At 47.2% G+C, this 16500-nt stretch overlaps 3 protein-coding genes across 8 annotated transcripts in view; 2 read left to right on the plus strand and 1 right to left on the minus strand.

Annotated features, from left to right (window-relative positions):
* The window catches only part of rilp (Rab interacting lysosomal protein), a 43895-nt gene extending 38879 nt beyond the window's left edge, over window positions 1-5016 (plus strand). For all 3 annotated transcript variants that reach the window (XM_078422515.1, XM_078422517.1, XM_078422516.1), the window contains one exon: window positions 4154-5016. In XM_078422515.1, the coding sequence (XP_078278641.1) occupies window positions 4154-4177 (24 nt within the window). In that variant the 3' untranslated portion in view covers window positions 4178-5016. The remainder of the gene's footprint in view (window positions 1-4153) is intronic.
* txndc17 (thioredoxin domain containing 17) lies at window positions 2500-11616 on the minus strand. Its single transcript, XM_078422518.1, has 4 exons — window positions 11211-11616; window positions 9587-9668; window positions 7538-7613; window positions 2500-6689 (listed from the first exon to the last, which is right to left on the minus strand). Exons 1-4 carry the CDS (start codon window positions 11350-11352, stop codon window positions 6621-6623), a joined length of 369 nt encoding a protein of 122 aa, XP_078278644.1. The 5' UTR covers window positions 11353-11616; the 3' UTR covers window positions 2500-6620.
* Window positions 11469-16500, plus strand: part of kiaa0753 (KIAA0753 ortholog) — a 34757-nt gene continuing 29725 nt past the window's right edge. For 2 of the 4 annotated variants that reach the window (XM_078422512.1, XM_078422511.1), the window contains exons 1-3: window positions 13480-13526; window positions 14635-14776; window positions 15359-15962. In XM_078422512.1, the coding sequence (XP_078278638.1) occupies window positions 13495-13526; window positions 14635-14776; window positions 15359-15962 (778 nt within the window). In that variant the 5' untranslated portion in view covers window positions 13480-13494. Of the gene's footprint in view, window positions 11922-13479; window positions 13527-14634; window positions 14777-15358; window positions 15963-16500 lie in introns of those variants that run through there. The other 2 variants (XM_078422514.1, XM_078422513.1) reach the window with 2 other exon arrangements.

Below are 16500 nucleotides of genomic sequence, written 5' to 3' on the forward strand. Positions count from 1 at the left end.
AACGTCTGCAGTGAGATGCTACAGATGTTCTACCAATCAGTGGCGGCCAGTGCCATCTTCTTCGCTGTCGTGTGCCGGGGCAGCAGGGCAAAGGTCGCGGACGCCAACAGGATCAACAAACTCATCAGGAAGGCTGGCTCCGTCCTGGGGGCGGAGTTGGATTCATGGGAGGTGGTCTTGGAGGGGAAGACGCTCCTCAAACTGCGGAGCATCCTGGACAATACAGCTCACCCCCTCCATGACACACACTGGTCAACCTGAGGAGCACCTTCAGCAACAGACTGGTCCCACCAAGATGCAGCACAGAACGCCACAGGAGATCCTTCTTCCCTGTGGCTATCAAACTGTACAACTCCCCCCCCCCTTTCTGTCGTGGGGTAGACTGAGGCTGAGTTCTCTCCACCCCCCCCCCCCCCCAATCTTTGTACATTCCTCAAGCCTCTCCACTCGTCACTTTAATTTCATGTTCCATGTATTTTGTGTTTTTATGACCGTTGGCAGATCATTTTCCCTCCTGGGATAAATCAAGTTCTATCGTATCGCACCAACCCGAAACGTCACCTATTCCTTCTCTCCAGAGATGCTGCCTGACCCGCTGAGTTACTCCAGCTTTTTATGTCTAACTCCACTAAATGTCCTGGCTAGGAAACGTCCTAGTGCCTAGTCTCCTCATGAAGGAATCCCATAGACTAAAAGCTGGACCTAAACCAAATGCTCTCGAACTAAGTGCATGCACTTTGCCCCGAGTTAGATTACCAACCTGAAACATTAACTCCAATCTTGGTCCCCTCTGGTGCAATCAGACTTGTCAACTGTTCATTGTGGTTTACTAATGACTACCCCATTGCTCAACAAACTGATTAGAGTCATACAGCATGGAAACGAGCCCTTCGGCCCAACTTGCCCATGCTGAAAACATGCCCCGTCTACACTGGTCCCACTTGCCTGCGTTTGGCCCATACCCTTCTAAACCTTCCCTATCTGGATGTGCAGTTTTCTTTGGCGGCACGGTGGCGCAGCGGTAGAGTTGCTGCCTTCCAGCGAATGCAGCGCCGGAGACCCGGGTTCGATCCTGGCTACGGGTGCTGTCTGTACGGAGTTTGTACGTTCTCCCCGTGACTTGCGTGGGTTTTCTCCGAGATCTTTGGTTTCCTCCCACACTCCAAAGATGTACAGGTTTGTAGGTTAATTGGCTTGGTGTATGTGTAAATTGTCGCTAGCTTGTGCAGGATAGTGTTAATGCGCAGAGGATCGCTGGTCAGGACGGACTCGGTTGGCTGAAGGGCCTGTTTCCGCGCTGTATCTCTAAACTAAAAATAAACTGACCTGCGTGGGTTTTCTCCGAAATCTTTGGCTTCCTTCCGCACTCCAAAGACGTACAGGTTTGTAGGTTATGTGGGTATAGGATAGTGTTAATGTGCGGGGATTGCTGGTTGGTGGGCCGAAAGGGCCTGTTTCCGCGCTGTATCTCTAAACTGTTTCTGTAAACTAAACTATCGGTGTATTGCCCACATGTCTTTTCCATGTCGTTATAGTTTCGTACACTTCTTCCAAAATGTGTTTCATTAGACTGAACTTTGGAGTTGGATGTGTTTATCAATTGCTGCATTGCATTTTCAGTTGTGATAACCAGGGCTGATTTTTCCGCCCATGTATTTCAGATTTTTATCAGGTGCATTAATTTTATTCTGTAGCGGACCTTGGCAGTGTATTATGCAGAGATGGGTCTATTTTAAGTTGTGCTGCACAAAATTAAAAGACATTTGGACAGGTACATGCATAGGAAACGTTTAGAGAGGTATCGGGCAAATGCAGTCAGGTGGGACAAGTGTAGATGGGGCATCATGGTCAGCTTGGGCAAGTTGGGCTGAAGGGCCTATTTCTTTGCTCTGTGCAACTGCTTTTATTATTGTTAATTTGATTCAGTGAGCTTGATGACATTCTTGAAATAAATGTACATTTCCCCCCCGTTATCGTGTCTCTGAAGTGCTTGAGTTGAGGTTTAACGGAAGTTATCGCATGTTGACTTGCCGCTGACGGTGATGCTCAGAAATGAAAGGGGAATCTGTCCCTGCGGATTTATTTGTCTTTATTTTTCCTCAGCAGCAATGCTGATTGTGGAGAATAGCGTGTGTGTGTGTGCGCGCGTGCGTGTGTGTGTGCGGGTGTGTGTGTGTGTGCTCAATACACTGCTCTTGTGGTCAGAGCTGAAAACAAAACTTGGGTAGACACAAAGTGCAGCAGTAACATAGCGGGTCAGGCAGCATCTCTGAAGAAAAAGGATGGGTGACGTTTCAGGTCGGAATCCTTCTTCAGACTGAGAGAGGGGTTCCGACCTGAAACGTCACCCATCCTTTTCCTCATAGATGATGCCTGACCCGCTGACTTACTCCAGCAGATGGACAAACGTGGATTGTTTTCTCTGGAACGCCGGAGATTGAGAGGAGACCTGATAGAAGTATATTGAATTGAATTTAATTGAATAAATTTTATTAGCCAAGTATGTACACATATGAGGAATGTGCCTTGGTGCTCCGCTCGCAAGTAACAACACGACATACAGTAAACAATTATGAATAAAACATAAAACATTATGAATAAATCATTGTAGTTTAAACATGTAAATGAAATAAAATAACAGAGCAAAATAAGGCTACAGACTTTTGGTTATTGAGTAGAACTATTGGTGGTGGAATAAAAGCTGTTTTTATGTCTGGCTGTGGCAGCTTTGACAGTCCGGAGTTGCCTTCCAGAGGGAAGTGCTAAAATATAAAAGGCATAGATTGGGTAGACAGTCAGAACCTTTCTCCCCCAGTGTGGAATTGTCAAAGACTAAAAGGAATAGCCATTAGGCGACAGGGGCAAAGTTTAAAGGAGACATGTGGGGCAGGTTTTTTACGCAGAGGGTGCTGGGTGCCTGGAACGTGTTTCTAGGGGTGGTGGTGGGGGCAGATACGTTTGTGGCATTGAAGAGACTTTTGGATAGGCACATGGATGTGCAGAGAATGGAAGAAATGGATCCTGTGCTGGCAGGTGAGATTAGTTTAACTTGGTATCATGTTCGGTACGGACGTTGTGGGCCGAAGGGCCTGTTCCTATGCTGACCTGTTCTACGTAATACAAGGAGTGCAATTATACACATATTTTGCACAATCCTGTACATAATTGCACCTAGTTTAAATCATAAGTTTAAATGACTATCCCAACGTTTAAGAAACAGTTAGACAGGTAAATGGATAGCGCAGGTTTCGAGGAATATGGACCAAGTGCAGCGGTAGAGTTGCTGCCTTACAGCGCTTCCAGGGCCGGAGACCCGGGTTCGATCCCGACTACGGGTGCTGTCTGTACGGAGTTTGTACGTTCTCCCCATGACCTGCGTGGGTTTTCTCCGAGATCTTCGGTTTCCTCCCACATGTACAGGTTTGTAGGTTAATTGGCTTGGTGTTGGTGTGTAAATTATCCCTAGTTGTGTGCAGGATAGTGTTAGTGTGTGGGGGATCGCTGGTCAGGACGGACTTATAGACAATAGGTGCAGGAGGAGGCCATTCGGCCCTTCGAGCCAGCACCACCATTCAATGTGATCATGGCTGATCATTCTCAATCAGTACCCCGTTCCTGCCTTCTCCCCTGACTCTGCTATCCTTAAGAGCTCTATCTAGCTCTCTCTTGAATGACTTGGTGGGCCAAAGGGCCTGTTTCCGCACTGTATCTCTAACCTAAAAATAAACTAAACTAGATCGATAGTGATGTCATGAGCTGCTTTCCTCTTGCAAATTAGTCATGGAGTGATACAGCGTGGAAACAGACCCTTCAGCCCAACTTGCCCACATCAGCCAACATGTCCCAACTACACCAGTCCCACCTGCCTGCGCTTGGTCCACATCCCTCCAAATCTGCCCTATCCATGTACCTGTCCAACTGTTTCTTAAACCATAGGGAATAGTCCGAGCCTCAAATACCTCCTGTCAGCTTGTTCCATACACCCACCACCCTTTGTGTGAAAATGTTACCCCCTCAGATTCCTATTAAATCTTTTCCCCTTCACCTTGAACCTATGTCCTGTGGTCCTCGATTCCCCTACTCTGGGCAAGAGACTCTGTGCATCTACCCGATCTATTCGTCTCATATTGTCGTGTTGTTTTTGTTCTTACAGATTTGGATTTCTTTATCGAGGTAACAGCATCAAATCGCCAACAACCACCAAAGACTCGTCTGAAGCCTGGGAGGTGATTGGGCCCCAAGAAAATGAACTCGTTTGAGAAATATTCACAAGCCACCGAATAAAAACTGAGGGAAAATCTATTTGCTTTATATTCCTTTGACAGCCATTGCGCTGCATACTTTGATTATAATCGGGCCACAATAAAATTCTTAAAAGGCGGGCGGCACAGCGGTAGAGTTGCTGCTCAGAGACTCTGGCTCGATCCTGACTGCCAGTGCTGTCTGTACAGAGTTTGTACGTTCTCCCTGTGACCGCGTGGGTTTTCTCATTGTACCCGCACGCTCAAAAGCTACAGGGTTGTAGGTTAATTGGCTTTTTAAAATTGTGATTTGTCCCTAGTGTGGTGGAGAGTGCGAGTGTAAGGGGTGATCTCTGGTCAGCATGGACTCAGTGGGTCGAAGGGCCTGTTCCCATGCTCTATCCCTGAAGTCTAAAGCTATTTTAACTCTATATAATTGATGCCTTTAAATGACAAAGGGATAACATTCCCAAGACACTGTCCTTGTTGTGATTTTCTGTAGCACAAACCCTTGACAAAATTTCTTATTCTGTCACATTTTATATTTATTTATTATCCTATCACTTAAATTGTATTAACGCAAATTTTTATTCCTTATCTCTTAATTATTTTGGCTGTGATTTGTAAATTCCATGAGGACAAATCTCTTTTGCCTGAACTGCCTTAATGTGGGGGAGGAGGAACACTGTAATGGGTTTTAAAAATCATTTGTATAAATTGTAAATACTTTGGAAAGCTTTTTAAAATAAATGTGAATTTGAAGTATTCCGTGTATTAAAGGGTGTGGAAATGTTAATGTTATCCTTCCAAATTTACCAGAGATTGTGGTTGTCATACGGTTTATTCTTTGTAGACACAGGGAACTGCTGATAAGGAAATACTGAGTGCTGGAGTAACTCCACCATCACCGTGAAGCCAATGTTCTACCCATTCAGCTATCTCTCCTTGGATCCCATGCAACCTGCAACTGGATCCCATGCAACTGGAATTTAGAAGGATGAGAGGAGATCTTATTGAAACTTATAAGATTATTAAGGGATTGGACACGTTAGAGGCAGGAAACAGGTTCCCAACGTTGGGGGAGTCCAGAACCAGGGGCCACGGTTTAAGAATAAGGGGTAGGCCATTTAGAACGGAGATGAGGAAAAACCTTTTCAGTCAGAGAGTTGTAAATCTGTGGAATTCTCTGCCTCAAAAGGCAGTGGAGGCCAATTCTCTGGATGCATTCAAGAGAGAGCTAGATAGAGCTCTTAACGATAGCGGAGTCAGGGGGTATGGGGAGAAGGCAGGAACGGGGTAGTGATTGTGAATGACTAGCCATGATCACATTGAATGGCAGTGCTGGCTCGAAGGGCAGAATGGCCTACTCCTGCACCTATTATCAATCTGACCTTCCGGAGCAGCCGACCATGCGGAACCTTGTCACATGCCTTACTGAAATCCAGATATACTTCTTCAGCCCTGCCCTCAGACGCTTTGGTTACCTCATCAAATAACGCAGATTTGTGAGACACTACCTCCCACGTACAAAACCATGTAGACTATCCCTTGTCCATCTAAATGCGTGTATATCTTATCCCTCAGAATACTCTCTTGTAACTTTCGGACCACGGATGTTAGGCCCACTGGCCTGTCGTTCCCAGGCTTTTCCCTGCAGCCCCCCCCTTGAATAGAGGCACAACATCTGCCACCCTCCAGTCTTCCGGCACCTCACCCGTATTTAACGACGACTCGCAAATCTCAGCCAGGGCTCCTGGCAATTTCCCCTCCAGCTTCCCGCAGTGTCCTCGGATATATCTGATCAGGAGAATGCGTAATTAAATGTTGGCATCCATGTTACACACACAGGGCGAATGATCAAACATACCACGTTTATTCTGAGATCTGTGCTCTTAACATTGATTGATGTTGATTCAGAGTTTAAAAAAAATAATCAAGAAAGCTTGTGGTGGCGTCTGCAGTGGGCATTTTCCACAATAAAACATCATATTTGGAGCGTCACCAATTCATTGAACGTTTAACAATGTTCTCACTGTTCCAAGCATTAACCAACACACCATGATCAAACATAGTAGCTTACAATATCTTGTCACTGCAAAATCAAACTCAGTAATTTTAAGTTAGTATACCGCAGATGAAAATAATTGCTTTTTCTCAGCTGCATACACCATTCTTTGAATATTTGGAAATATTTCTTGGGAAAGAATCCCTTCACACAATTTTAAACATTTCCAATGCACCATCCTCATTTTGTTCCAAGACAATTCATATTAAAGAAAACGCAATTGGAAATGTAATTCAGCTTGACGTCCAAAACCGGAAAAATCAGGTAGAATCTGCTTGACCACGAATCCAGGGTCTAAAGAGGTTGTGGAATTTTCAGTCCTCGGCGAAAAGCATTTGCACCAGTTCCGGCTTCAATAACTCGCCTTCCACCAGCATTTGAGACTGAAACACAAGACATAGAGTTGTCCCGATATTAAAGTTGTTTAAAGTTATTCACATTTTAAAGTTTAAATCTATCTCCTAGGGAGGGAGGGAGGTAATAGGGCAGTTGAGGGGGATGGAGTGGGGGGGGGGGGAGGTGGGGGTGGAGGGAAGGAGGGGTGGGGAAAGGAGGGGAGGAGGAGGGAGGGAGGGAGGGAGGGAGGGAGGGGTGGGGAAGGGAGGGGAGGAGGAGGGGTGGGGAAGGGAGGGGAGAAGGAGGGGAGGGGAGAAGGAGGGGAGGGAGAGGGGGTGGAGGAAGGAGAGGGGGACTGGGGGGAGGGGAGGGTGCTGCACCAATGCACGAGAGGTTTGGGCCCAACGGATCCACTTGGTCTAGTGTATTACTAAAAATCTCATCTTGTAGCGCAAACAATTTGAACGAAGCTTGATACTTCTCTCTAGCCTCGGTAGGATGGTTCAGCTGCCTGATAACCGCCGGGAAGAAACTTTACCCGAATCTGGCATTTTCCATCAGTTGGCCAGTTTTGTTCAATCGTTATCCCGTACACCAACACTATTCTACACACTAGGGACAATTTTGCAATTTTACCGAAGCCAATTAACCTACAAACCGGCACGTCTTTGGAGTGTTGGAGGAAACCGGATAAAACCAACGCAGGTCACGGGGAGAGCGTACAAACTCCGCACAGGCAGCATCTGTAGTCGGGATCGAACCCGGGTATCTGGCGCTGTGAGGCAGCAACTCTACCGCTGCGCAAAATTTATAATACTTTTGATATAACTATATACAAGAAGATTTACAAAATGCAAAGAAATCAACAGCCACCGTACGATTAGTCTTTACTTACTGTGCCGTATTTCAGGAGAGTTGGTACACCGGTGAGATTCAGTTTTGTCCGAAACTTGTTTGCAACATTCTTCCATCTGATCAATGGCAATATGTAAATAGAAGAGAGCCAGAGTCATGTCAGTTATACTTACACACGTCAGCTTCACTGAAGACAATTACTGGCATGCAATTTTACAAAGCTGATTTAACACCACAGTTGGTGTACTAGAAATACATTTCCATCTGGTTAGCTGACGCTTTGACATTTGGTCAGTAAAGCTTAGTTTCAAGCGTACCCCGCATTTATATACGAGGTTGATATATTTGTGGCTCTACGATTGTGTAACGATGGGTTAGGATAAGTGTAAGGATGTGAGTGTTTAGCATTTAGACACAAAATGCTGGAAGAGATGTCTATCTTCAGTTTAAACCAACATTCGCAGTTCCTTCCTACACAGTATTTAGCATTTGTTTGAGTGAATTAATCGCCTGTAGTTTCCTTTATTTAGTAGATACTGGCAGCATAGGTGGTGAGAGCAGGTATCGAGGGGGGTGGTTCTGGGACGCTAGAACTAACTGTTGAACCTTCTTGTGGTGAAGGGAGGTGCCTACTTAATAACCCCAATGATATACAGGCATCTACACTATCAGTTTTAATGTGCTTGTTAACATGTAGGGAGCTTACAATTGCATAGGGAAGTAGTTATTGACGTATAGGAAAAAAAACCTGCAGATGCTGGTTTAAATCGAAGGTAGACACAAAATGGTGGAGTAACTCAACTGGTCAGGCAGCATCTCTGGAGAGAAGGAATGGGTGACGTACCGGTTTCGAGATCCTTCTACAGACTGAAGTAGTAGACAATAGACAATAGGTGCAGGAGTAGGCCATTCAGCCCTTCGAGCCAGCACCGCCATTCAATGCGATCATGGCTGATCACTCCCAATCAGTACCCCGTTCCTGCCTTCTCCCCATACCCCCTCACTCCGCTATCCTTAAGAGCTCTATCCAGCTCTCTCTTGAAAGCATCCAACAAACTGGCCTCCACTGCCTTCTGAGGCAGAGAATTCCACACCTTCACCACTCTCTGACTGAAAAAGTTCTTCCTCATCTCCGTTCTAAATGGCCTACCCCTTATTCTTAAACTGTGGCCCCTTGTTCTGGACTCCCCCAACATTGGGAACATGTTTCCTGCCTCTAATGTGTCCAATCCCGTAATTATCTTATATGTTTCAATAAGATCCCCCCTCATCCTTCTAAATTCCAGTGTATACAAGCCTAATTGCTCCAGCCTTTCAACATACGACAGTCCCGCCATTCCGGGAATTAACCTAGTGAACCTACGCTGCACGCCCTCAATAAGCAAGAATATCCAAGAATACAGTACAAGTAGTTTACTTAGCCTCGGTAGTTTAGATACGATTTTGGGCTTGGCTTTCTTGGTTGCGCGGTTAGCCTTTTGTTACAGCACAAGTACTTTAAATAGTAATTCAGAATTATAAACCAAGTATCAACAAAATCAAATGAGATCTTCACCACAAATTGCACCTCACCTATTTCAAAATGAAAATGTCTCCACCCCGCACTCTTACAATAAAACACCTGCAGCAAAGTCAGCCCAACCTCACCTTCTTTTAAAAGAGGGAAGCATTAAAAAAAAATCCTGAACTTCCAAAGAGGCAGTAATCTACTTGGATCAAGATTTTTAACATCCCACTAAGAAATGCATTTTACTCCAATTTTTAAATCAATCAACAATGCTATTTGCATGAATCTTAATTTGTCCAGTTGGATACCATGATCCACAATTGATTTTTAAAAGTTATTTAGACATAAATAAAGGTGCTTGGAACCAAAGGTGCTTACTCCACTGAAATAATCTCAATTTTGGAGTGTTTACAGCAGAACAAGATTGAATAGAAGTTAGATTTTCTTGGTGCTAATCTGGAATAGGTACATATCTGTTGGATCATAATTGATGTTGTTAACTTATTTTTCTAATACAATTATGTAACTGAATGAGTGAATTCTATTTAAGATATTCTTTTGACATTTGAAGTGGACACTTACTCTGGCCTGGCTCCTGTTTGACAATAGATGAAGATGGATCCTTTGGGCATTTTCTGCAGTTCTGCACGGACTATTGGTTCAGCTGGAGAAGAAGAACACTTTTGTATCACTATAATTTTGTGAGTGGCCTTCACAATGAAATAAATGGAGAAATAACTGATGGTCCCGTGAGCAAACCGAGACCTGTAAAGAAACAATACTATACAGAAGACTGAAGGATCTCGACCCGAAACGTCACCCATTCCTTCTCTCCAGAGATGCTGCCTGTCCCGCTGAGTTACTCCAGCTTTTTGTGTCTGCCTTCGGTTTCAACCAGCATCTGCAGTTCCTTCCTACACAATACTAAAATGTAGCTGTCCAAGAGAAACAGGCCACATTTGAGATAATTTAGAGCTACATAGAAACATAGAAAATAGGCGCAGGAGTAGGCCATTCGGCCCTTCGAGCCTGCACCGCCATTCAATATGATCATGGCTGATCATCCAACTCAGTATCCCATACCTGCCTTCTCTCCATACCCCCCTGATCCCTCTAGCCACAAGGGCCACATCTAACTCCCTCTTAAATATAGCCAATGAACTGGCCTCAACTACCTTCTGTGGCAAAGAATTCCACAGCATGGTACAGGCCCTTGGCGCAAGTAGCCAAAACTATCCATCAATCCTCATTCGCACTAGTTCCATGTTATCCTACTTCCACTCCCCTACACGCGAGGGGCAATGTCCCATCTACACTAGTCCCACCTGCCTGCGTTGGCCCAAATCTCTCTAAACCTGTTCATATCTCACCTTAAACCTATGTCCTCTGGTGCTTGATTCACCTACTCTGGGCAACAGACTCTGTGCATCTTCCCGATCTATTCCTCTCATGATCTTATGCACCTCTATAAGATCAGCACTCATCCTCCTGCGCTCCAAGGAATAGTGACCCAGCCGACTCAACCTCTCCCTATTCATGATTACAATCGAGCCATCCACAGTGTAGATGCAGGATAAAGGGAATAACGTGCAAGATACTAACTGCGAGACAGGCTCGGGGGAGGGGGGTTGACACTCTGGACCCAGGCTGGGGGTGACTCTGGGGGGGGGGGGGGGGGGGGGGGGGGGGGGGGGGGGGGGGGGGGGGGGGCGATACACTCTGGGGGGGGGGGGGGCGATACACTCTGGGGGGGGGGGGCAATACACTCTGGGGGGGACTCTGGGGGGGGGCGATACACTCTGGGGTGACTCTGGGGGGGGGGCGATACATTCTGGGGGTGACTCTGGGGGGCGATACACTGTGGGGGTGACTCTGGGGGGGGGGGCGATACACTCTGGGGGTGACTCTGGGGGGGGGCGATACACTCTGGGGGTGACGATACACTCTGGGAGTGACTCTGGGGGTGACGGGCGATACACTCTGGGGGTGACTCTGGGGGGGGGCGATACACTCTGGGGGTGACTCTGGGGGGCGATACACTGTGGGGGTGACTCTGGGGGGGGGGGCGATACACTGTGGGGGTGACTCTGGGCTGGGCATATCTCAGGGGGGTGATTATGGAGGTTCACTCTGGGGGTGACTAGGGGGGGGGGGGTGATTGTGGAGGTTCACTCTGGGGGGGGGGTGACCGTGTGTAACCTCTCACCCTCCACACAGTCCGGGCACCAGCTCACTCCGTCCTTATCCTTGGAGCCGGTGAAGTAGGCGAAGATGGTCTTGCCCTTGTGTCTCTCCACCGCCTCCATGAACGCCTCGTATCCGGACACTTCCAGCACGGCCGCGGCCATGTCCACGCGCAGGCAGGCAGGCAGACAGACAGACAGACGCGGAACGGAAACCCGGGCTCTAGCGGGACGGCGGACGGGGACGGACCTTCAAGCCCGCCGCCCCGCCCCGGGGGAGGGGAGCGGAGCGCTTCCGCTTCCGGCCGTTGGAGCGCCATTGTGTCGTCCGCGTCCGCCCGGCGCTGCTGCTGCTGCTGCTGCTGTTGCCAGGCAACGGCCGAGCTCCGGCCTACAGCTCCAGGCTCCTCTCCCCCGGCCTACAGCTCCGGGCTCCGACTCTCTCTCGGCCCCGGCTCCTCTCAGCCTCCACTCCGAGCTCCGGTCCTTCGGCGCCTCCCCTCCCCCGCTGGTTCTGTCTCACCCCCGGACTGTCCGTACCGTAGCTCTGGCTCCTCGGCCTCTGTTTGCCCCGGCCTCCGGCTCTGTCTTCCCTACCCCACCCCGGGCTGCGGGGTTCAGCTCCAACTGCCCAGGGCTCCGTCTCTCTCTCTCTCCCAGACCCAGGCCCGGGCTCCGGCCTCTTTACCCCCGGGCGGGCCCTGATGCGTCCATCGTCGGCGCTAGACGAGCAGGTAAGGAAGGGTGTGGGACCCTCCGGCCGGAGTGGCCGCGGTTTGTGGAGCGGAGCGGGGGGGGGGGGGGGGGGTCTCCGTCCCAGTGATGAGGAACATGGAGTCACCCAGCAAAGGGGGACAGAGATGGGGACCACAATGTCGTCGTCCCTTCGTCCCTCCCCCCCCCCCCCAGTCTGATGAAGAGTCTCGACCTGGAGATGCTGCCTGACCCACTGAGTTACTCCAGCACTCTTGTGTCTATCTTGTAATTGTAATTAATTTATCAGCCAAGCATGTAAACAAACAAAGAATTTGATTTGCCAACAGTCATACCAAAAAAAAAAAGCAACAAGATACATGCCCGCCTAAAAATTACACACAAACATAAAACAGCCGCCACAACAGCCATGATCACATTGAATGGTGGTGTTGGCTCGAAGGGCCAAATGGCCTACTCCTGCACCTATTGTCTATTGTTTGAGAATCGCCAGGGTTTTTTTCCTCAAGACCTCGCGTTCCACCACTGCGAAAGGCATCTTCTTTCCTCCTTTTTCTCCCGCGATCGTGGCGGTCGAAGCTCCTGCGGTTGGAGCTCCCGCAGTCGACCCCTAACAAAGGGGCCGCCAGCTCCACGATGTTAAGGCCACAGTGCAGATGGAGATACGAATGATAAACGTTGCATCTCCGTTGAGAAAAGAGATTAAAAAAGGTTTCCCCCAACCCCACCCCATCCCACAAATTACAAAAACTAAAGATACACTAAAGACACAGACCAAAACAGCAAAAGAAGAAAAAAGACGAGGCGCGCTGTTGGCGCGGCTGCCATGTACGGCGCCACCTGGTTTATCCTCTGGATAAACCAGCCTTCCTACACATTAATGATGAGGGGAGTGGGGGGGACCTCCATGCATGGAGTCACCCAGCAAGGGGGACTGAGATGGACGTCAAGCGCTGGAGTCACTCAGCAAGGGGGACAGAGATGGGCACCAAGCGCTGGAGTCACTCAGCAAGGGGGACAGAGATGGGCACCAAGCGCTGGAGTCAGTCAGAGGGTCAGGCAGTATCTCTGGAGAACATGGATAGGTGATGTTTCGGGTGGAGACCCTTCTTCAGACTGAGAGTCAGGGAGGGGGAAAAAACTAGAGGTCTGGGAAGGTACAGAACAAAACAGAGCCTGCATCGATGTATCGGGAAAGGTGGAGCCCACAATGGTCCCCCCTCCCTGACTCAGTCTGACAATGGGTCTCGACCCAAAACATCACCTATTCCTCTTTCTCCAGAGATGCTGTCTGACCTGTTGAGTTACTCCAACATTTTATGTCTATCTTTTGGATAAACCAGCATCTGCAGCTCCTTCCTACACACCAGTGATGAGGGGAGTGGGAGGTGCCTCCAGGCATGGACTCACTCAGCAAGGGGGAGCAATGTGTGTCGGAAGGAACTGGAGGTGCTGGTTTAAACCGAAGACAGACACAAAATGCTGGAGTAACTCAGTGGGTGAGGCATCATCTCTGGAGAGAAGGAATTGGTGACTTTTCAGGTCGAGACCCTTCTTTAGACTGAGAGTCAGAGGGAGAGAGAAACGAGAGATATGAAAAGGTACAAAGAGCAAATTAATGAAAGGTAAGTAAAGAGCAATGATCATCAAGGAAATGTGGAGCCCACAATAGTCCATTGTTGGCTGTGGGTGGTGACAAGTTATAAGGACAATGAAACGCATCAGGGCAACAATGAAACTAGTACGGCGACTAGGGACGGAGAGTGAGTGGATGTAACAGCTACTTGAAGGTAGAGAAATCAATGTTTATACTGCCGGGTTGTAAGCTGATGTCGGAAGTGGGAGATGCCTCTAGTCATAAAGTCACTTAGCAAAGGGACAGAGATGGATACTAAACGCTGGAGTAACTCAGCGGGTCAGGCAGCATCTCTGGAGAACATGGATGGGTGACATTTTGGGTTGAAACCTTTTCAGTAGACTGAGAGCAGGGGAGAGGGAAACTAGAGGTTTGGGAAGCTCCAGAACAAGAGTCTGCACTGATGACTCAGGAAAAGTGGAGCTCACAATGGTCCTCCTCCCTGGCCACTGGTTGGGGCGGACTCGGGCTGAAGGACCTGTTTCCATGCTGTATCTTTGAACAAAAACTGATGCGATCTCTGTACCCCCAATGGTCTCCAATCATGTTCTTGCCCCTCTGCAACTGTTTCTTGTAGACATCAAGATTTGTCTCTTTTTTTAAATTGTATTTTGTAATTTTACAATGAAATTTGTAATTAACCTTAATATTTGAGCTTATTGATATAATAGTGTGCGTGATATATTTTTTTGTTTACTAATTATATTCCAAAATGTTACTTCACGTTTTTGTTGCGTCCTATTCTCTTTAACTGTCTGCCTTTTTTTAATTAAAAAATCTAATTTAATTTGGAGATACAGCGCAGAAACAGGCCCTTTGGCCAACCGAGTCCGTGACAACCAGAGATCCTCACACACTAACCCTATCCTACACACGCTAGGGACAATTTACAATTATACCAATCCAATTACCTACAAACCTGTACGTCTTTGGAGTGTGATGAACCTGGGTCTCTGGTGCTGTGAGGTGGCAACTCGACTGCTGCGCCACAGTGCCACAACTAATTTTCATTTGCTTACCTGAAAATGAACTGACATTTGTTTACTTGGATATTCCTCTTTCACAAGCGATTAATTTTATTATATTAACTTTCTAAGTATAGGTTTCATGGCTACAAAGATGCAGCAAAGACCAGAGACAAACTCAGCCCAATCGTTAGGGATATGGATGCCTTCAATTCCAACTGGACATAATTTTGGAAGAAGCGATCAGAGTAGAACACAGTTGTATAAGACTCAGGTACATTTGCAACATTCTTTTTCACCAATTAATAATGTGCTGCATTCTTAATTAAGTAGGATGTGTTATAGCAGAACTACCTGTACAGAAAGAATTGGTATTAACATGCGATAGATTCAGGAACAGTCTGCTGGCATTGGATCAATTCCTATGCAAGAAATCTTAAAGAAAATAACTGATTGCCGAGTAGCCTACAATATCTTGCTACATCATTCATAAACTAATATTTAGCAATCATGGGATCCGCATTATTGTAGAATAAAGACTGCTGGATAATGAAGCGATTAAAAAGCCTGATTCCTCATTTAATAATTTCATCGTATACAGGTGCTCCTCAGCTTACGATAGGGTTCCGTTCCGAGAAACCCATCGGAATCCGAAAATATTTTAAGTCGAAATGCATTTAATACACGCGATCACGTGGCCGGACGCGAGCTGCAGTTCGCCACGGGTCGCTGCCGTTTGCACCATCGCAAAGTCGAAATAACGCAAGTCAAAGTATCGTAAGCCGGGGAGCACTTGTACATAAAAAGGACCATGAAATATACACAAATTGCTGAAACATTGTTCTTTTTTTCCCAGTTAAAATTCAATAGAGACGTGATGAACGCTGTGTCCAACCTGGCTGTGAAATTCACTGACCCTCGCCCGATTGTCATTGAGAAACTTCACCAACCTTGTGAGACACAGATACGCGACGATGCCCAAAGTCTACGCGGTTCTTTGCAATTTTCTGCCGTGTCCGAAGACAGACTAAATATGGCTGTTCAGCTGGCAAAGAGAGACCTGCGGAAAAAGCACCTGGAAGAACAAGTGAAAGATTATCTTTACAACCATGAAAGAGATCAGCTGCAGACTTTGTTGTGCACACATTTTGGGAAAGGTACATCCGTTGACAATACTACACGTTCTGTGAGTAAAGTGGAAACAGAAAGCATTAGAAAGCCGAGGCACCAGAGGAGCCAAGCAGCGAAGGAGGAGTTGACAAGGTCCGGTGGCAGAGTGTACATTTGCACCTCTAACCAAAGCCAAGGTCGATCTGAGCTCCGCGATTCACCACCAACGCATGACCCTGGCCCGCACTTGAATCAGCGTAACTCGGGCAATAAGAGCGCAGAGGAGATTCGTCGGCTGAGAATGGAGATCGGCAAGTACTTTCAGAAAATCGAAGATCTTACCAAAAAAGGTAGCATTTTTCACTTTTTTGTTCAAACAAGAAAATGCTTCAAAATGTGTTATTTGTCTAATGGACCTTAAAAGATAAACATCAAACAGATCCAAGAATATGCCAGACTTTGTTATAGAGTCATCCAGCTATATGGAAGGGAAGCAGGCCCTTCGGCTCAACTCATCCATGCGCACAGAGTCTCCCAAGTTTGCTAATCTAACATGCCTGCACCTGGCCTTTATCCCTCCAAACCTCTCCTATCTATGTACCTGTTCAATTGTTTTTTAAATGTATCTGCCTCCACTATTTCCCCTGGCAGCTTGTTCTGTACACCTCGGTATGGAAAAAGTTGCCCCTCATGTCCTTTTAACCCCTTGTCTTAAACCTAGCCCTCTAATTTTAGACTCCCCTACCCTGAGGAAAAGACCAGCTATTTACCTTACCTAGGTCCCTTCATGATTATATATACCTCGGTAAGATCATTCCTCAGCCTGTAGGAAAAAATACAGCCTATCCAGCCTATCCTTATAACTCAAACCCTGCACACCAGGTATGA

This window comes from Rhinoraja longicauda, chromosome 26 (assembly GCF_053455715.1).
Source record: "Rhinoraja longicauda isolate Sanriku21f chromosome 26, sRhiLon1.1, whole genome shotgun sequence".
Classification (NCBI taxonomy): Eukaryota; Metazoa; Chordata; class Chondrichthyes; order Rajiformes; family Arhynchobatidae; genus Rhinoraja; species Rhinoraja longicauda.

What these genes read in the sequence shown, in the direction of transcription:
- txndc17 (XM_078422518.1), bottom strand. Translation starts at nt 11,352, where the DNA reads ATGGCCGCGGCCGTGCTGGAAGTGTCCGGATACGAGGCGTTCATGGAG. An exon ending in GTGCCCGGACTGTGTGGAGG is followed by an intron (nt 9,669 to 11,210) that starts GTGAGAGGTTAC and finishes CTTCTTCTCCAG; the next exon opens with CTGAACCAATAGTCCGTGCA. An exon ending in CAAACAGGAGCCAGGCCAGA is followed by an intron (nt 7,614 to 9,586) that starts GTAAGTGTCCAC and finishes GCCATTGATCAG; the next exon opens with ATGGAAGAATGTTGCAAACA.